This window comes from Salvelinus namaycush, chromosome 23, assembly GCF_016432855.1.
Source record: "Salvelinus namaycush isolate Seneca chromosome 23, SaNama_1.0, whole genome shotgun sequence".
NCBI classification, from domain to species: Eukaryota; Metazoa; Chordata; class Actinopteri; order Salmoniformes; family Salmonidae; genus Salvelinus; species Salvelinus namaycush.
This window is the reverse complement of record NC_052329.1, coordinates 12,278,871-12,301,075: the sequence shown is the minus strand read 5'-3', so window position 1 is coordinate 12,301,075 and position 22,205 is coordinate 12,278,871. Positions and strand designations below refer to the sequence as shown.

The following is a 22,205-nucleotide window of genomic DNA, read 5'->3' as shown; positions in this document are numbered from 1 at the left end:
ATATAGAACCCAGCTGTCTGGATTGACTTGATATATAGAACCCAGCTGTCTAGATTGACTTGATGTATAGAACCCAGCTGTCTGGATTGACTTGATATATAAAACTCAGCTGTCTAGATTGACTTGATATATAAAACTCAGCTGTCTAGATTGACTTGATATATAAAACTCAGCTGTCTAGATTGACTTGATATATAGAACCCAACTGTCTAGATTGACTTGATATATAAAACTCAGCTGTCTAGATTGACTTGATATATAAAACTCAGCTGTCTAGATTGACTTGATATATAGAACCCAACTGTCTAGATTGACTTGATATATAGAACCCAGCTGTCTAGATTGACTTGATATATAGAACCCAGCTGTCTAGATTGACTTGATATATAGAACCCAGCTGTCTAGGTTGACTTGATATATAGAAACCAGCTGTCTAGATTGACTTGATATATAAAACTCAGCTGTCTAGATTAACTTGATATATAGAACCCAGCTGTCTAGATTGACTTGATATATAGAACCCAACTGTCTAGATTGACTTGATATATAAAACCCAGCTGTCTGGATTGACTTGATGTATAGAACCCAGCTGTCTAGATTGACTTGATATATAGAACCCAGCTGTCTAGATTGACTTGATATATAGAACCCAACTGTCTAGATTGACTTGATATATAAAACTCAGCTGTCTAGATTGACTTGATATATATAACCCAGCTGTCTGGATTGACTTGCTATATAGAACCCAGCTGTCTAGATTGACTTGATATATAGAACCCAGCTGTCTGGATTGACTTGATATATAGAACCCAGCTGTCTGGATTGACTTGATGTATAGAACCCAACTGTCTAGATTGACTTGATATATAAAACTCAGCTGTCTGGATTGACTTGATATATAGAACCCAGCTGTCTGGATTGACTTGATATATAGAACCCAGCTGTCTAGATTGACTTGATGTATAGAACCCAGCTGTCTGGATTGACTTGATATATAAAACTCAGCTGTCTAGATTGACTTGATATATAAAACTCAGCTGTCTAGATTGACTTGATATATAAAACTCAGCTGTCTAGATTGACTTGATATATAGAACCCAACTGTCTAGATTGACTTGATATATAAAACTCAGCTGTCTAGATTGACTTGATATATAAAACTCAGCTGTCTAGATTGACTTGATATATAGAACCCAACTGTCTAGATTGACTTGATATATAGAACCCAGCTGTCTAGATTGACTTGATATATAGAACCCAGCTGTCTAGATTGACTTGATATATAGAACCCAGCTGTCTAGATTGACTTGATATATAGAAACCAGCTGTCTAGATTGACTTGATATATAGAACCCAGCTGTCTAGATTGAATTGATATATAGAACCCAGCTGTCTAGATTGACTTGATATATAGAACTCAGCTGTCTGGATTGACTTGATATATAGAACCCAGCTGTCTGGATTGACTTGATATATAGAACCCAGCTGTCTAGATTGACTTGATATTTAGAACCCAGCTGTCTAGATTGACTTGATATATAGAACCCAACTGTCTAGATTGACTTGATATATAGAACCCAGCTGTCTAGATTGACTTGACATATAGAACCCAGCTGTCTTGATTGACTTGATATATAAAACTCAGCTGTCTGGATTGACTTGATATATAGAACCCAGCTGTCTAGATTAACTTGATATATAGAATCCACTGTCTAGATTGACTTGATGTATAGAACCCAGCTGTCTGGATTGACTTGATATATAGAACCCAGCTGTCTAGATTGACTTGATATATAGAACCCAGCTGTCTGGATTGACTTGATATATAGAACCCAGCTGTCTGGATTGACTTGATATATAGAACCCAGCTGTCTAGATTGACTTGATATATAGAACCCAGCTGTCTGGATTGACTTGCTATATAGAACCCAGCTGTCTAGATTGACTTGATATATAGAACCCAGCTGTCTGGATTGACTTGATATATAGAACCCAGCTGTCTGGATTGACTTGATGTATAGAACCCAACTGTCTAGATTGACTTGATATATAAAACTCAGCTGTCTGGATTGACTTGATATATAGAACCCAGCTGTCTGGATTGACTTGATATATAGAACCCAGCTGTCTAGATTGACTTGATGTATAGAACCCAGCTGTCTGGATTGACTTGATATATAAAACTCAGCTGTCTAGATTGACTTGATATATAAAACTCAGCTGTCTAGATTGACTTGATATATAAAACTCAGCTGTCTAGATTGACTTGATATATAGAACCCAACTGTCTAGATTGACTTGATATATAAAACTCAGCTGTCTAGATTGACTTGATATATAAACTCAGCTGTCTAGATTGACTTGATATATAGAACCCAACTGTCTAGATTGACTTGATATATAGAACCCAGCTGTCTAGATTGACTTGATATATAGAACCCAGCTGTCTAGATTGACTTGATATATAGAACCCAGCTGTCTAGGTTGACTTGATATATAGAAACCAGCTGTCTAGATGACTTGATATATAGAACCCAGCTGTCTAGATTGAATTGATATAGAACCAGCTGTCTAGATGACTTGATATATAGAACTCAGCTGTCTGATTGACTTGATGTATAGAACCCAGCTGTCTGGATTGACTGATATATAGAACCCAGCTGTCTAGATTGACTTGATATTTAGAACCCAGCTGTCTAGATTGACTTGATATATAGAACCCAACTGTCTAGATTGACTTGATATATAGAACCCAGCTGTCTAGATTGACTTGACATATAGAACCCAGCTGTCTTGATTGACTTGATATATAAAACTCAGCTGTCTGGATTGACTTGATATATAGAACCCAGCTGTCTGGATTGACTTGATATATAGAACCCAGCTGTCTAGATTGACTTGATATATAGAACCCAGCTGTCTGGATTGACTTGATATATAGAAACCCAGCTGTCTGGATTGACTTGAATATAGAACCCAACTGTCTAGATTGACTCTGATATATAAACTCAGCTGTCTAGATTGACTTGATATATAGAAACCAGCTGTCTAGATTGACTTGATATATAGAACCAGCTGTCTAGATTGATATGATATATAGACACCATGTCTAGATTGACTTGATATATTAAACCCAGCTGTCTAGATGACTTGATATATGAACCAGCTGTCTAGATTGACTTGATATATAGAAACCAGCTGTCTAGATTGACTTGATATATAAAACTCAGCTGTCTAGATTGACTTGATATATAAACCCAGCTGTCTAGATTGACTTGATATATAGAACCAGCTGTCTCTAGATTGACCTTGATATATAGAACCCAGCTGTCTAGATTGACTTGATATATAGAACCCAGCTGTCTAGATTGACTTGATATATATAGAACCCCAGCTGTCTAGATTGACTTGATATATAGAACCCAGCTGTCTAGATTGACTTGATATATAGAACCAGCTGTCTAGATTGACTTGATATATAGAAACCAGCTGTCTGGTGATTGATAGAATTAGAACCCAGCTGTCTGATTGACTTGATATATATAGAAAACCAGCTGTCTAGATTGACTTGATATATAGAACCCAGCTGTCTAGATTGACTTGATATATAGAACCCAGCTGTCTAGATTGACTTGATATATAGAACCCAGCTGTCTAGATTACTGATATATAGAACCCAGCTTCTAGATTGACTTGATATATAGAACCCAGCTGTCTGGATTGACTTGATATATAGAACCCAGCTGTCTAGATTGACTTGATATATGAACCCAGCTGTCTGATTGACTTGATATATAGAACCAGCTGTCTGGATTGACTTGTATATAGAACCCAGCTGTCTAGATGACTTGATATATAGAACCAGCGTCTAGATGACTTGATTATAGAACCCAGCTGTCTGATGACTTGATATATAGAACCCCAGCTGTCTAGATTGACTTGATATATAGAACCCAGCTGTCTGATTGACTTGATATATAGAACCCAGCTGTCTGATTGACTTGTATATAAACCCAGCTGTCTAGATTGACTTGATATATAGAACCAGCTGTCTGATTGACTGATATATAGAACCAGCTGTCTGATGACTGATTATAGAACCAACTGTCTAGATTGACTTGATATATAAAACCAGCTGTCTAGATGACTTGATATATAAACTCAGCTGTCTAGATACTTGATATATAGAACAGCTGTCTAGATTGACTTGATATATAGAACCAGACTGTCTTAGATTGACTTGATATATAAAACTCAGCTGTCTAGATTGACATTGATATATAGAACCCAAAGCTGTCTAGATTGACTTGATATATAGAAACCAGCTGTCTAGATTGACTTGATATATAGAACCCAGCTGTCTAGATTGAACTTGATAATAGAAACCCAGCTGTCTGGATTGACTTGATATATAGAAAACAGCTGTCTAGATTGACTTGATATATAGAACCCAGCTGTCTAGATTGACTTGAGATATAAAACTCAGCTGTCTAGATTGACTTGATATATAAACAGCTGTCTAGATTGACTGATATATAGAACCCAACTGTCTAGATGACTTGAGATATAGAACCCAGCTGTCTAGATGACTTGATATATAGAAACCAGACTGTCTAGATTGACTTGGATATATAGAACCCAGCTGTTAGATTGACTTGATATATAGAACCCAGCTGTCTAGATTGACTTGATATATAGAAACCCAGCTGTCTAGATTGACTTGTATATATAGAAAACCCAGCTGTCTAGATTGACTGAATATAGAACCCAACTGTCTAGATTGACTTGATATATAGAACCCAGCTGTCTAGATGACTTGATATATAAAAACCAGCTGTCTAGATTGACTTGATATATAGAAATCAGCTGTCTAGATTGACTTGATATATAGAACCAACTGTCATGATTGATTGATATATAGAACCCAACTGTCTAGATTGACTTGATATATAGAACCCAGCTGTCTTAGATGGACTTGATATATAGAACCCAGCTGTCTAGATTGACTTGATATATAGAACCCAGCTGTCTAGTTGACTTGATATATAGAACCCAGCTGTCTAGATTGACTTGATATATAGAACCAGCTGTCTGATTGACTGTATATAGAACCCAAGCTGTCTAGATTGGACTTGATATATAGAAACCCAGCTGTCGATTGACTTGATATATAGAAACCAGCTGTCTGGATTGACTTGATGTATAGAACCCCACTGTCTAGATTGACTTGATATATAAAACCAGCTGTCTAGATTGACTTGATATATAGAACCAGCTGTCTAGATGACTTGATATATAGAACCCAGCTGTCTAGATTGACTTGATATATAGAACCCAACTGTCTAGATTGACTTGATATATAAACTCAGCTGTCTAGATTGACTTGATATATAGAACCAGCTGTCTAGATTGACTTGATATATAAACCCAGCTGTCTAGATTGACTTGATATATAGAACCCAGCTGTCTAGATTGACTTGATATATAGAACCAGCTGTCTAGATTGACTTGATATATAGAACCCAGCGTCTAGATTGACTTGATATATAGAAACCCAGCTGTCTAGATTGACTTGATATATAGAACCCAGCTGTCTAGATTGACTTGATATTAGAACCCAGCTGTCTAGATTGACTTGATATATAGAACCCAGCTGTCTAGATTGACTTGATATAAGAACCCAGCTGTCTAGATTGACTTGATATAAGAACCCAGCTGTCTAGATTGACTTGATATATAGAACCCAGCTGTCTAGATTGACTTGATATATAGAACCCAGCTGTCTGATTGACTTGATATATAGAACCCAGCTGTCTAGATTACTTGGAATTATGAACCCAGCTGTCTGGATTACTTGATATATAGAAACCCAGCTGTCTGGATTGACTTGATATATAGAACCCAGCTGTCTAGATTAACTTGATATATAGAACCCAGCTGTCTAGATTGACTTGATGTATAGAAACCCAGCTGTCTGGATTGACTTGATATATAGAACCCAGCTGTCTAGATTGACTTGATATATAGACCCAGCTGTCGGATTGACTTGATATATAGAACCCAGCTGTCTGGATTGACTTGATATATAGAACCCAGCTGTCTAGATTGACTTGATATATAGAACCAGCTGTCTGGATTGACTGATATATAGAACCCAGCTGTCTGGATTGACTTGATGTATAGAACCCAGCTGTCTAGATTGACTTGATATATAAAACTCAGCTGTCTAGATTGACTTGATATATAAAACTCAGCTGTCTAGATTAACTTGATATATAGAACCCAGCTGTCTAGATTGACTTGATATATAGAACCCAACTGTCTAGATTGGACTTGATATATAAAACTCAGCTGTCTAGATTGACTTGATATAAGAAACCAACTGTCAGATGACTGATATATAAAACAGCTGTCTGATTGACTGATATATAGAACCCAGCTGTCTGGATTGACTTGATTTATAGAAACCAAAATGTTTAAGATTGACTTGATATATAGAACCCAACTGTCTAGATTGACTTGATATATAGAACCCAGCTGTCTAGATTGACTTGATATATAGAACCCAGCTGTCTAGATTGACTTGATATATAGAACCAGCTGTCTGGATTGACTTGACATATAGAACACAGCTGTCTAGATGACTTGACATATAGAACCCACTGTCTAGATTTGACTTGATATATAAAACTCAGCTGTCTAGATTGACTTGATATATAAAACTCCGCTGTCTAGATTGACTTGAATATATAGAACCCCAACTGTTCTAGATTGACTTGGATATATAGAAACCCCAGCTGTCTAGATTGACTTGATATATAGAACCCAGCTGTCTAGATTGACTTGATATATAGAACCCAGCTGTCTAGATTGACTTGATATATAGAACCCAGCTGTCTAGATTGACTTGACATATGGAACCCAACTGTCTAGATTGACTTGATATATAGAACCCAGCTGTCTAGATTGACTTGATATATAAAACTCAGCTGTCTAGATTGACTTGATATATAAAACTCAGCTGTCTAGATTGACTTGATATATAGAACCCAACTGTCTAGATTGACTTGATATATAGAACCCAACTGTCTAGATTGACTTGATATATAGAACCCAGCTGTCTAGATTGACTTGATATATAGAACCCAGCTGTCTAGATTGACTTGATATATAGAACCCAGCTGTCTAGATTGACTTGATATATAGAACCCAGCTGTCTAGATTGACTTGATATATAGAACCCAGCTGTCTGGATTGACTTGATATATAGAACCCAGCTGTCTAGATTGACTTGATATATAGAACCCAGCTGTCTGGATTGACTTGATATATAGAACCCAGCTGTCTGGATTGACTTGATGTATAGAACCCTACTGTCTAGATTGACTTGATATATAAAACTCAGCTGTCTAGATTGACTTGATATATAGAACCCAGCTGTCTAGATTGACTTGATATATAGAACCCAGCTGTCTAGATTGACTTGAAATATAGAACCCAACTGTCTAGATTGACTTGATATATACAACTCAGCTGTCTAGATTGACTTGATATATAAAATTCAGCTGTCTAGATTGACTTGATATATAGAACCCAGCTGTCTAGATTGACTTGATATATAGAACCCAGCTGTCTAGATTGACTTGATATATAGAACCCAGCTGTCTAGATTGACTTGATATATAGAACCCAGCTGTCTAGATTGACTTGATATATAGAACCCAGCTGTCTAGATTGACTTGATATATAGAACCCAGCTGTCTAGATTGACTTGATATATAGAACCCAGCTGTCTAGATTGACTTGATATATAGAACCCAGCTGTCTAGATTGACTTGATATATAGAACCCAGCTGTCTAGATTGACTTGATGTATAGAACCCAGCTGTCTGGATTGACTTGATATATAGAACCCAGCTGTCTAGATTGACTTGATATATAGAACCCAGCTGTCTGGATTGACTTGATATATAGAACCCAGCTGTCTGGATTGGATTGACTTGATATATAGAACCCAGCTGTCTAGATTGACTTGATATATAGAACCCAGCTGTCTGGATTGACTTGATATATAGAACCCAGCTGTCTGGATTGACTTGATGTATAGAACCCAACTGTCTAGATTGACTTGATATATAAAACTCAGCTGTCTATATTGACTTGATATATAAAACTCAGCTGTCTAGATTAACTTGATATATAGAACCCAGCTGTCTAGATTGACTTGATATATAGAACCCAACTGTCTAGATTGACTTGATATATAAAACTCAGCTGTCTAGATTGACTTGATATATAGAACCCAACTGTCTAGATTGACTTGATATATAAAACTCAGCTGTCTAGATTGACTTGATATATAAAACTCAGCTGTCTAGATTGACTTGATATATAAAACTCAGCTGTCTAGATTGACTTGATATATAGAACCCAGCTGTCTAGATTGACTTGATATATAGAACCCAGCTGTCTAGATTGACTTGATATATAGAACCCAGCTGTCTAGATTGACTTGATATATAGAACCCAGCTGTCTAGATTGACTTGATATATAGAACCCAGCTGTCTAGATTGACTTGATATATAGAACCCAGCTGTCTAGATTGACTTGATATATAGAACTCAGCTGTCTGGATTGACTTGATATATAGAACCCAGCTGTCTGGATTGACTTGATATATAGAACCCAGCTGTCTAGATTGACTTGATATATAGAACCCAGCTGTCTAGATTGACTTGATATATAGAACCCAGCTGTCTAGATTGACTTGATATATAGAACCCAGCTGTCTAGATTGACTTGATATATAGAACTCAGCTGTCTGGATTGACTTGATATATAGAACCCAGCTGTCTAGATTAACTTGATATATAGAACCCAGCTGTCTGGATTAACTTGATATATAGAACCCAGCTGTCTGGATTGACTTGATATATAGAACCCAGCTGTCTAGATTAACTTGATATATAGAACCCAGCTGTCTAGATTGACTTGATGTATAGAACCCAGCTGTCTGGATTGACTTGATATATAGAACCCAGCTGTCTAGATTGACTTGATATATAGAACCCAGCTGTCTGGATTGACTTGATATATAGAACCCAGCTGTCTGGATTGACTTGATATATAGAACCCAGCTGTCTAGATTGACTTGATATATAGAACCCAGCTGTCTGGATTGACTTGATATATAGAACCCAGCTGTCTGGATTGACTTGATGTATAGAACCCAACTGTCTAGATTGACTTGATATATAAAACTCAGCTATCTAGATTGACTTGATATATAAAACTCAGCTGTCTAGATTGACTTGATATATAGAACCCAGCTGTCTAGATTGACTTGATATATAGAACCCAACTGTCTAGATTGACTTGATATATAAAACTCAGCTGTCTAGATTGACTTGATATATAGAACCCAACTGTCTAGATTGACTTGATATATAGAACCCAGCTGTCTAGATTGACTTGATATATAGAACCCAGCTGTCTAGATTGACTTGATATATAGAACCCAGCTGTCTGGATTGACTTGACATATAGAACACAGCTGTCTAGATTGACTTGACATATAGAACCCAACTGTCTAGATTGACTTGATATATAAAACTCAGCTGTCTAGATTGACTTGATATATAAAACTCAGCTGTCTAGATTGACTTGATATATAGAACCCAACTGTCTAGATTGACTTGATATATAGAACCCAGCTGTCTAGATTGACTTGATATATAGAACCCAGCTGTCTAGATTGACTTGACATATAGAACCCAGCTGTCTAGATTGACTTGACATATAGAACCCAACTGTCTAGATTGACTTGATATATAAAACTCAGCTGTCTAGATTGACTTGATATATAGAACCCAGCTGTCTAGATTGACTTGATATATAGAACCCAGCTGTCTAGATTGACTTGATATATAGAACCCAGCTGTCTAGATTGACTTGATATATAGAACCCAGCTGTCTAGATTGACTTGATATATAGAACCCAGCTGTCTAGATTGACTTGATATATAGAACCCAGCTGTCTGGATTGACTTGATATATAGAACCCAGCTGTCTGGATTGACTTGATGTATAGAACCCAACTGTCTAGATTGACTTGATATATAAAACTCAGCTGTCTAGATTGACTTGATATATAAAACTCAGCTGTCTAGATTGACTTGATATATAGAACCCAACTGTCTAGATTGACTTGATATATAGAACCCAGCTGTCTAGATTGACTTGATATATAGAACCCAGCTGTCTAGATTGACTTGATATATAGAACCCAGCAGTCTGGATTGACTTGACATATAGAACACAGCTGTCTAGATTGACTTGACATATAGAACCCAACTGTCTAGATTGACTTGATATATAAAACTCAGCTGTCTAGATTGACTTGATATATAAAACTCAGCTGTCTAGATTGACTTGATATATAAAACTCAGCTGTCTAGATTGACTTGATATATAGAACCCAGCTGTCTAGATTGACTTGATATATAGAACCCAACTGTCTAGATTGACTTGATATATAAAACTCAGCTGTCTAGATTGACTTGATATATAGAACCCAACTGTCTAGATTGACTTGATATATAGAACCCAGCTGTCTAGATTGACTTGATATATAGAACCCAGCTGTCTAGATTGACTTGATATATAGAACCCAGCTGTCTGGATTGACTTGACATATAGAACACAGCTGTCTAGATTGACTTGACATATAGAACCCAACTGTCTAGATTGACTTGATATATAAAACTCAGCTGTCTAGATTGACTTGATATATAAAACTCAGCTGTCTAGATTGACTTGATATATAGAACCCAACTGTCTAGATTGACTTGATATATAGAACCCAGCTGTCTAGATTGACTTGATATATAGAACCCAGCTGTCTAGATTGACTTGACATATAGAACCCAGCTATCTAGATTGACTTGATATATAGAACCCAGCTGTCTAGATTGACTTGATATATAGAACCCAGCTGTCTGGATTGACTTGATATATAGAACCCAGCTGTCTGGATTGACTTGATGTATAGAACCCTACTGTCTAGATTGACTTGATATATAAAACTCAGCTGTCTAGATTGACTTGATATATAGAACCCAGCTGTCTAGATTGACTTGATATATAGAACCCAGCTGTCTAGATTGACTTGATATATAGAACCCAGCTGTCTAGATTGACTTGAAATATAGAACCCAACTGTCTAGATTGACTTGATATATACAACTCAGCTGTCTAGATTGACTTGATATATAAAATTCAGCTGTCTAGATTGACTTGATATATAGAACCCAGCTGTCTAGATTGACTTGATATATAGAACCCAGCTGTCTAGATTGACTTGATATATAGAACCCAGCTGTCTAGATTGACTTGATATATAGAACCCAGCTGTCTAGATTGACTTGATATATAGAACCCAGCTGTCTAGATTGACTTGATATATAGAACCCAGCTGTCTAGATTGACTTGATATATAGAACCCAGCTGTCTGGATTGACTTGATATATAGAACCCAGCTGTCTAGATTAACTTGACATATAGAACCCAGCTGTCTGGATTAACTTGATATATAGAACCCAGCTGTCTGGATTGACTTGATATATAGAACCCAGCTGTCTAGATTAACTTGATATATAGAACCCAGCTGTCTAGATTGACTTGATGTATAGAACCCAGCTGTCTGGATTGACTTGATATATAGAACCCAGCTGTCTAGATTGACTTGATATATAGAACCCAGCTGTCTGGATTGACTTGATATATAGAACCCAGCTGTCTGGATTGACTTGATATATAGAACCCAGCTGTCTAGATTGACTTGATATATAGAACCCAGCTGTCTGGATTGACTTGATATATAGAACCCAGCTGTCTGGATTGACTTGATGTATAGAACCCAGCTGTCTGGATTGACTTGATATATAGAACCCAGCTGTCTAGATTGACTTGATGTATAGAACCCAGCTGTCTGGATTGACTTGATATATAGAACCCAGCTGTCTAGATTGACTTGATATATAGAACCCAGCTGTCTGGATTGACTTGATATATAGAACCCAGCTGTCTGGATTGACTTGATATATAGAACCCAGCTGTCTAGATTGACTTGATATATAGAACCCAGCTGTCTGGATTGACTTGATATATAGAACCCAGCTGTCTGGATTGACTTGATGTATAGAACCCAACTGTCTAGATTGACTTGATATATAAAACTCAGCTGTCTAGATTGACTTGATATATAGAACCCAGCTGTCTAGATTGACTTGATATATAGAACCCAGCTGTCTAGATTGACTTGATATATAGAACCCAGCTGTCTAGATTGACTTGATATATAGAACCCAGCTGTCTAGATTGACTTGATATATAGAACCCAGCTGTCTGGATTGACTTGATATATAGAACCCAGCTGTCTGGATTGACTTGATGTATAGAACCCAGCTGTCTGGATTGACTTGATATATAGAACCCAGCTGTCTAGATTGACTTGATGTATAGAACCCAGCTGTCTGGATTGACTTGATATATAGAACCCAGCTGTCTAGATTGACTTGATATATAGAACCCAGCTGTCTGGATTGACTTGATATATAGAACCCAGCTGTCTGGATTGACTTGATATATAGAACCCAGCTGTCTAGATTGACTTGATATATAGAACCCAGCTGTCTGGATTGACTTGATATATAGAACCCAGCTGTCTGGATTGACTTGATGTATAGAACCCAACTGTCTAGATTGACTTGATATATAAAACTCAGCTGTCTAGATTGACTTGATATATAAAACTCAGCTGTCTAGATTGACTTGATATATAGAACCCAGCTGTCTAGATTGACTTGATATATAGAACCCAACTGTCTAGATTGACTTGATATATAAAACTCAGCTGTCTAGATTGACTTGATATATAGAACCCAACTGTCTAGATTGACTTGATATATAGAACCCAGCTGTCTAGATTGACTTGATATATAGAACCCAGCTGTCTAGATTGACTTGATATATAGAACCCAGCTGTCTGGATTGACTTGACATATAGAACACAGCTGTCTAGATTGACTTGACATATAGAACCCAACTGTCTAGATTGACTTGATATATAAAACTCAGCTGTCTAGATTGACTTGATATATAAAACTCAGCTGTCTAGATTGACTTGATATATAGAACCCAACTGTCTAGATTGACTTGATATATAGAACCCAGCTGTCTAGATTGACTTGATATATAGAACCCAGCTGTCTAGATTGACTTGACATATAGAACCCAGCTGTCTAGATTGACTTGACATATAGAACCCAACTGTCTAGATTGACTTGATATATAAAACTCAGCTGTCTAGATTGACTTGATATATAGAACCCAGCTGTCTAGATTGACTTGATATATAGAACCCAGCTGTCTAGATTGACTTGATATATAGAACCCAGCTGTCTGGATTGACTTGATATATAGAACCCAGCTGTCTGGATTGACTTGATGTATAGAACCCAACTGTCTAGATTGACTTGATATATAAAACTCAGCTGTCTAGATTGACTTGATATATAAAACTCAGCTGTCTAGATTGACTTGATATATAGAACCCAGCTGTCTAGATTGACTTGATATATAGAACCCAACTGTCTAGATTGACTTGATATATAAAACTCAGCTGTCTAGATTGACTTGATATATAGAACCCAACTGTCTAGATTGACTTGATATATAGAACCCAGCTGTCTAGATTGACTTGATATATAGAACCCAGCTGTCTAGATTGACTTGATATATAGAACCCAGCTGTCTGGATTGACTTGACATATAGAACACAGCTGTCTAGATTGACTTGACATATAGAACCCAACTGTCTAGATTGACTTGATATATAAAACTCAGCTGTCTAGATTGACTTGATATATAAAACTCAGCTGTCTAGATTGACTTGATATATAGAACCCAACTGTCTAGATTGACTTGATATATAGAACCCAGCTGTCTAGATTGACTTGATATATAGAACCCAGCTGTCTAGATTGACTTGACATATAGAACCCAGCTGTCTAGATTGACTTGACATATAGAACCCAACTGTCTAGATTGACTTGATATATAAAACCCAGCTGTCTAGATTGACTTGATATATAGAACCCAGCTGTCTAGATTGACTTGATATATAGAACCCAGCTGTCTAGATTGACTTGATATATAGAACCCAGCTGTCTAGATTGACTTGATATATAGAACCCAGCTGTCTAGATTGACTTGATATATAGAACCCAGCTGTCTAGATTGACTTGATATATAGAACCCAGCTGTCTGGATTGACTTGATATATAGAACCCAGCTGTCTGGATTGACTTGATGTATAGAACCCAACTGTCTAGATTGACTTGATATATAAAACTCAGCTGTCTAGATTGACTTGATATATAAAACTCAGCTGTCTAGATTGACTTGATATATAGAACCCAGCTGTCTAGATTGACTTGATATATAGAACCCAACTGTCTAGATTGACTTGATATATACAACTCAGCTGTCTAGATTGACTTGACATATAGAACCCAACTGTCTAGATTGACTTGATATATAAAACTCAGCTGTCTAGATTGACTTGATATATAGAACCCAGCTGTCTAGATTGACTTGATATATAGAACCCAGCTGTCTAGATTGACTTGATATATAGAACCCAGCTGTCTAGATTGACTTGATATATAGAACCCAGCTGTCTAGATTGACTTGATATATAGAACCCAGCTGTCTAGATTGACTTGATATATAGAACCCAGCTGTCTGGATTGACTTGATATATAGAACTCAGCTGTCTAGATTGACTTGATATATAGAACCCAGCTGTCTAGATTGACTTGATATATATAACCCAGCTGCTCAGATTGACTTGACATATAGAACCCAGCTGTCTGGATTGACTTGACATATAGAACCCAGCTGTCTGGATTGACTTGATGTATAGAACCCAGCTGTCTAGATTGACTTGACATATAGAACCCAGCTGTCTAGATTGACTTGACATATAGAACCCAACTGTCTAGATTGACTTGATATATATAACCCAGCTGCTCAGATTGACTTGACATATAGAACCCAGCTGTCTGGATTGACTTGACATATAGAACCCAGCTGTCTGGATTGACTTGATGTATAGAACCCAGCTGTCTAGATTGACTTGACATATAGAACCCAGCTGTCTAGATTGACTTGACATATAGAACCCAGCTGTCTAGATTGACTTGACATATAGAACCCAGCTGTCTAGATTGACTTGACATATAGAACCCAGCTGCTCAGAATATAGCGTAGGGTTGTGGTGGCTCGTCTATAAGAGGACAACTTCATGATGCGTTTATAGGATGTGCTGGCTGGGTGGTTGACATGGCAAACGTTGAGTGGTTAAAACGGCATCCTTTTGGATGTGTGTGTTTAGGAGGTTGACTAGCAGCTAAATAATAGTCAAATGGTTGTATTATACCTTCTGGACAGTAATACGTTTAGCAGTGGATTAGTGTGTGTGTGCAGGTGCAAAATGAACTGTGTGTTTGTCTGTCTGTGTGTCTGTCTGTGTGTGTGTGTGTGTGTGTGTGTGTGTGTGTGTGTGTGTGTGTGTGTGTGTGTGTGTGTGTGTGTGTGTGTGTGTGTGTGTGTGTGTGTGTGTGTGTGTGTGTGTGTGTGAGGGGAGTTCAGAAGCAGTTGTACATGTTTGTGTGTATGTATCTGGTATGTGTTTGGAGAGTGTGTGTGCGTGGTGTTCTGGTGAATAATGGCCTGGGATGTGGGGGTCTGGCCCCGTAAATGAATCACAGTGTTTAGCTCCTCTACTCTCACCTGGCCCCTGAGCCCACACACACACACACACACACACACACACACACACACACACACACACACACACACACACACACACACACACACACACACACACACACACACACACACACACACACACACACACACACACACACACACACACACACACACACACACAACTGGGCACCTCAATCCATCAATAATCCCTCCATCCCTAAGGCTGCACCACCTACGTTTTCCCTCTCTCTCTCTACCTTTCACTAAGCCCCCTTCTACTAATCACTGAAGCTGCTCTTCTTCTCTCTTCCTCATCTGACCTCTGCTCCTTTTATCTATCATAAGTCTCTCCTCTTTCTCCTCTACTTTTCACCTATTTTCCCTCTAGCCCTCTCTTTCTTTCCTTCTCTCTATCTTTATCCCCCTCCTTATCTCTCTCCATCCCTACCCCTCGCCTCTCCCTCTCTCTCCCTCCATCCTCTCCCTGTTGGTTCCTCTGGTTGGAGAGGTGCCTGTGGCAGAGCATCAGACCGTTACAGTGAGGGACTCTCTCTAACCAGGGGCACAGTGACCATGAGCTCACCCTTGACCCACAACTCCCACACCTCCCACTAATCAGCCATCCGCTTAATTGGGTCGTCAGTGGGAGGTGTGTGTAATAATGTAGTGTGTGTGTGTGTGTGTCTGAACGTGTGTGTGTGTAAGTGCAAAATAGTGTGTGTATTTTATGTGTGGGTAAGCGTTTATGTGTGTCCATGGTTGTGTGTCTGCATGTTCCTGCATGTGTGTCTCTGTGTGTGTGTGTTTCCGCCTCTGTGAGTGTGTAGTGTGTGCTGCTCACAGCTCAGGGGTGGTGGGCATGATGTTTCCCCAAACACTGATGCTTTAGTAGGCCATTAGAGAAAGCTGTCACCAGGGTCGCTCAGGGGTCATTGCCATGGCAGCAGTTATGGGCTTCGCTATAAAGGGAGATCACAGGGTCTGATAGACAATTTAGTACAGCAAGGAATTTCTCCAAAATGAATCACTTATGTTAACCTTGGAAGAAAGGGTTACAATGCACATTATACATGTGGGAAGCACACACAGACACACCAACACACTCTCTAATGAGCTTCTGTGTGGGATGTACATTTTAAACAATTTGTAAAAACACAAACACACACATGCACTCACACACAAAACACAAACTTCTGTGAAGGGAAAACACCTTTCACCTGCCCAGCCCCCTTTGTCTCCAACCAACCAATCAGAAGAAGGCGTGAGCAGCACTGGGCACATAGTGAATTATGGGAAAAGCACAGGTGAATGATTGGTAAAATAAAAGAGGAAGGAAAGGAAAAGGAAGCAGAAAAAAGCAGATCGGAGTCAAACTGAGATACCTTCTGTGGAACAGTTCCTGCCACAAGCGGTCTGCAGTATATAGAACATCTCCCGGAAAGGCCTGGGACCTTCCAGACACGAAGCATTGAGAGAGGAGAGAAAAGGGAGGGAGAGAAGAGGAGATAAAGGGTGAGACAGGGAGAAAGGAAAGGAGAGAGATGGGGTGAAGGGGAATTGGAGAGGAGGAGACAGAAAGGGGGAGGAGAGGGAAAGAGAGAGGGTGAGGAAGGGTAAGAGTAAGAGGGGTGGGGGAGGAGGAGGAAAGAGAAGGTGAGGAAGGAAGAACAGGGAGATATATAGCGCAAATGGAGGAGGAATTACGAGGAGGGAGAGGAGAGAGAGAGAGATGTGATCCCAGAGGAGAAAATGAGTGAGGCATTGAGCAGAGAAGAGAGGAGGAGAGGGGTGTACAGGAGAGTAGAGTAGTAGGCCAGAGAGAGCAGCCATAGTCAGAGAGAGCCTTGAGCTGGAAGAACAAGCCAGAAGGTATCTCCAACTGGAACACACACTGACTGCCACTGCTCAGTGACAACAAAAGAGAGATGGATCATGGAGCATTCCTGGAAATGCGGTCCTGGCTGTGTAGTCAATCCACTTGTCACCTACCAACAGTACAGTTCAGCTAGAGAACTATCAGCTTCATAAATATTATATTACATTATGTAAAAAATAGTTATATAGATGGACCATAATCAATTCATAGAAAGGGTTATTATGGGCATAATCATATTAATTCTAACAAAACTTATATTCTAATAAAACTAAATGGATTTTGCAATATTGATTAAATTAATTAAAATAATTAAAGCAAGATTAAAACTGACTGGCTTTGACAATAATTGATTCAGGAAACGATATGGATTTGACAAATGTCGCTGTTCGTTGGCAGAAAAATGAAGATACGTAAACTAGATATTACATAATCTTGTTGAGCATTTTATGTGGATAAAATTGGACTTCAAAAGATCAAAAAGGTTTCAAATTAATTAAATACTTGTAAGTGTGGCATGTCCTTGGCATTTCAAGCCTCTTAAAGGGGCATTCCACTGATCTTACACAACATTCTTTACCATGAGAATAAGACAGTAAATTGTGTCTGAAAAAAGCATGTCAAAGACATATTTCTTAGCAGCTGTAGTTGGTATAATAAGCTTTATCCTTATTGTAAAAAAACAGCATCAATATTTAAGCACTTTAAAGGGGTAGTTCATTTCAAAATGTAAGTTTGTCAATGTTGTCAATCTTCCAAAGAGAATGAATGAACCCATTTAAGCACATGGCATTTCTCTCCATTAAAGTTCCCAGAATATCTGGCAGGGGCTTCGAGACATCTCAATTGCTTCTCCACTGACATACAGACCTTTACAGCCGGTGGTGTGTGCTAAAATCGCCATGGTGACCGTGGGATGGCAGAGGAGAGAGAGAGACACGCTGGCAACAGAACATGCAGTGAGGTCACAGTACCTGAGCTGGGCCTCACGCACAAACACGCACATCAAACCAAACCAAACCGTCAGCCCAAACACCATGCACCAATAATGGTACATAACCTACCTGACTGACAGCCACCTTAGCCAATCAGATACATCGCTCCCCCTAACAAACCCTCCACCAGCCCCCGCCTCTGGGCAGTGCCTTACCTGTGATGTCAAACCAGAGGGGGTTGGAGCTCTGTTGCATGGAGACCACACCCACTATCTCGGCCACCTTGTCACTCTCCATGACGGTGAAGTTGTAGTACTGCTCTTCGAACAGCAGGGGGGCCACTGAGGCCGAGGGCTTACGGATCCACTCGATGTGCATGCGGGCCGTCGACCACTTCTGGGGGCGGCCATTATCTGTGGCTTTGATCTGGGGATGGGGAGGAAAGAAGACAAGGAGGAGGGAAAGAGGAAAAGGGTTGGAGAAAGAGAGCGTTACAGACAGAAAGAGAGAACAAGGATCAGAGAAATGGAGGGGAGGTGATAGATTTTCACATGAATTATCATTCGTCACAGAGAGGGTGAAAGTGGCGAGAAATATCTAGAAAAATGGCAAGAGGAACGCCAAAGGAGCCACAGACGCATTATAGACAGAGTGATATACTGTAGTGTAGCAGAAAACATCATGAAATACATTGAGAGTTCTTCATTCATATTGCCTACTTCAAAAAAAGTTTTTTTATATTTGTCTAAGTGAAAGATAGAACAGAACAAGATAAAAGAGAGAAGAGAGAGATGGGGTAGAGAGAGTGGGAGAGAGAAAGAGGGTAGAACAAGACAAAGCGAATGGAGAATGGTTAGAGAGTTCAAAGATCACATACAGTGAGGATGTCGTAGCTCCCGGCAGTGAACTGCTTCCGTGACGACACCACCGCCGTCTTGGGGTCGATGAAGAACTTGCCGCCCTCGTTGCCGTCGACGATGCTGTAGGAGAGGTCAGCGTTAACCCCTTCATCCCTGTCGTAGGCAAAGGCCCTGTAGATAGACTCTCCTCTCTTTCTCCTGTCCCGCTCTGGTAGCTTGATCTGGTACACCTTCTCTGGGAACGTGGGCTTGTTGTCATTCTCATCAAGCACGTGGACGATCACCCACACCGTGGAGTGTTTGGGGCTGGGACCGCCGTCCGACACCGTGACCTGCGTATCCCCACACACGCAACCGTAGACAATCAGACACACACACACATGCACGCACAGAGACAGGGACAAACATAGACATACATACGCACACACAGACGAACAGACAAAAAACACATACAGACACAGACACACACACACACACACACACACACACACACAACCATTTACACGTGTAAACAAACACACACAACAGAGAGAAAAAAATACGACATTTGTTAAGATTCACATCAGTTTCTTTCCCCATCTAAATGAATTTTGACAGTCACTCATTCTCTCCTGTGTTTGTCTGACAACTGGAACACATTGTCATATTTCCAAAGTGGGGATGGCTTTGCCTTGTATCTTCTTTCCTGTGTTCTGACAGCTAATTAATCTGTCTCTGCTCCTACTTCCACCATGACGGAGAGCCTCTTGTAGATAAATGCAAAAGGGGGAGGGGCCAGAGGATGAGTTAACCAATGAGAGATGAAATCCACTGTCCCGTCCATAAAATACATTTATATTCATTTTCGGGGGGGAGATAAAGGACGTCGCTAGCAGCCATCAATTCAACACAAAGCTACAATTAATTTCCCAAGTACTTATTGTTGGGTTCATTTAAAAAGTCCATCTGTCATTTTCTAAATGACACAGTGAGGAGGTGCCGTAGATATATGGAGAAAAATGCTAATGAATTACAGACAGAGAGAGAGAGAGACAGACACACACAGAAAGAGAGAGAGAGAGAGAGAGAGAGAGAGAGAGAGAGAGAGAGAGAGAGAGAGAGAGAGAGAGAGAGAGAGAGAGAGAGAGAGAGAGAGAGAGAGAGAGAGAAAGAGAGAGAGGGGTGGTGGAGGGGTAGTAGTGGGAGAGAGAGGGAGGGAGATAGGGAGAGGGGGGAGGAGGGAGGTGGCTCAGAAAGACAACAGGGGTGTGTGAAAGGAACATAAATGACAGCATAAGGGAAGAAGAGAGGAAGAAGGAGAAATGAAGGACTCCAAGCCTGTGGCGGTTGACCCGTCTGTGAGTGAATGTAATCTGCTCTGTTCAGCACAGTGAGAGAGAGGTAGAGACAGAGGGAATAGGGTGAACAAGCAACTGGTGGCCAACACCTCACAGGACAACAATGTTCACTACAGGTTGACATTACCAGCTCTCCATTCATCAGAGAGAGAGAGAGGAGAGAGAACCTGAGAGAGAAACAGAATGAAAGAGAGACAGAAGAGCTTGGGGAATACATTAGACAGGTACGCGTGTCCGGCCTGCCAACAACATACAGCAGTACAGCACTGCAGCACAAGGACAGCACAGACAAGCTAGAATACACTGAACATACGCTAATGCTGCTAAAACATGCTAATATACTGTTTACACTAAGCTATATCCACTGATTATACACATGCATTATTAAAGAAGACCCTACAGCCATTGAACTATCAGTGTATTATTAATATGTTAACATGAAACAGACAATTTAAGTGGTTGGGATAAGACTGAGGAGGAGAAGCGATTGAGAGGAGCGTTTCATAAGGACTGATTGGGCACAGTAGTACCGTAGGTTTGAGTAGAGAGTAGCATGGGTGGGAATAAAGAATGCCAGCTGTTGGAAACACCAAAGGCAGACGATGCTTGTCTGTGTGCCACTGAGTATGGTTACATGCACACAATAATGTGATTATTGTGGATCATCAGATTAATATAATAGAAGAACGATTTCCCTAATAATCCTGTTTACATGGAAACATCTGAAATCAGGCTCGCTGATGGCACTCTGATAAATGCAGAAAATCACCAATCAAAATAAATGTTCTACCACCCTTTTTCTCCCCAATGTCATGACTTGCCCTGTTGGGTGATTATAGGCGCCAGATCCCCCCCCCCCCCCCCCCCCCCCCCCCCCCCCCCCTAACCACCACCAGTTTTATGACCGGTCGTAAATACCGTGTAGAAACTTTGGGTTTGACAGGTTTGAGGGGAAAGAAACCTCTTTGTTGCAAGGAGATTCCTCCCGCCAAAACAGTAACATCAAAAGGTTGAATAATGAAACGATATTTCTGTAGTCCAAGTGGTTGGAGTTATCCGTGGGCACTTAAAGGACAATTATGTCAGATCGGTTGTGTTTTGGGATCCCATGAAGGACAGTATAAGAACACAACTGTTTCTCTGAATGTGTACATATCCCAGTGATCAGATTCACATCCAAATGTTGGGGAACTGATATGATTAAATATGAAACTATTTGTGAGAAGATGTAATGTGATGTTAGCCTTCTAAATGAGAGAATTGTTTTTCATATGAAGTCCTAATCACGCCCACGTGAGCAGACATTAAATAGCACTCGTGACAAAATTTAAATTAGACCAGAAGACGTGAGGACGCAGTCCACAC

General features: G+C 39.5%; 1 protein-coding gene across 1 annotated transcript in view; it reads right to left on the bottom strand.

Annotated features, from left to right (window-relative positions):
* Nucleotides 1–22,205, bottom strand: part of fat3a (FAT atypical cadherin 3a) — a 234,259-nt gene that overhangs the window by 73,464 nt on the left and 138,590 nt on the right. Inside the window, exons 5-6 of the mRNA XM_038962177.1 lie at nt 19,521–19,835; nt 18,859–19,069 (exon numbers count right to left, since the gene is read on the bottom strand). Of these exons, the coding sequence (XP_038818105.1) occupies nt 18,859–19,069; nt 19,521–19,835 (526 nt within the window). The remainder of the gene's footprint in view (nt 1–18,858; nt 19,070–19,520; nt 19,836–22,205) is intronic.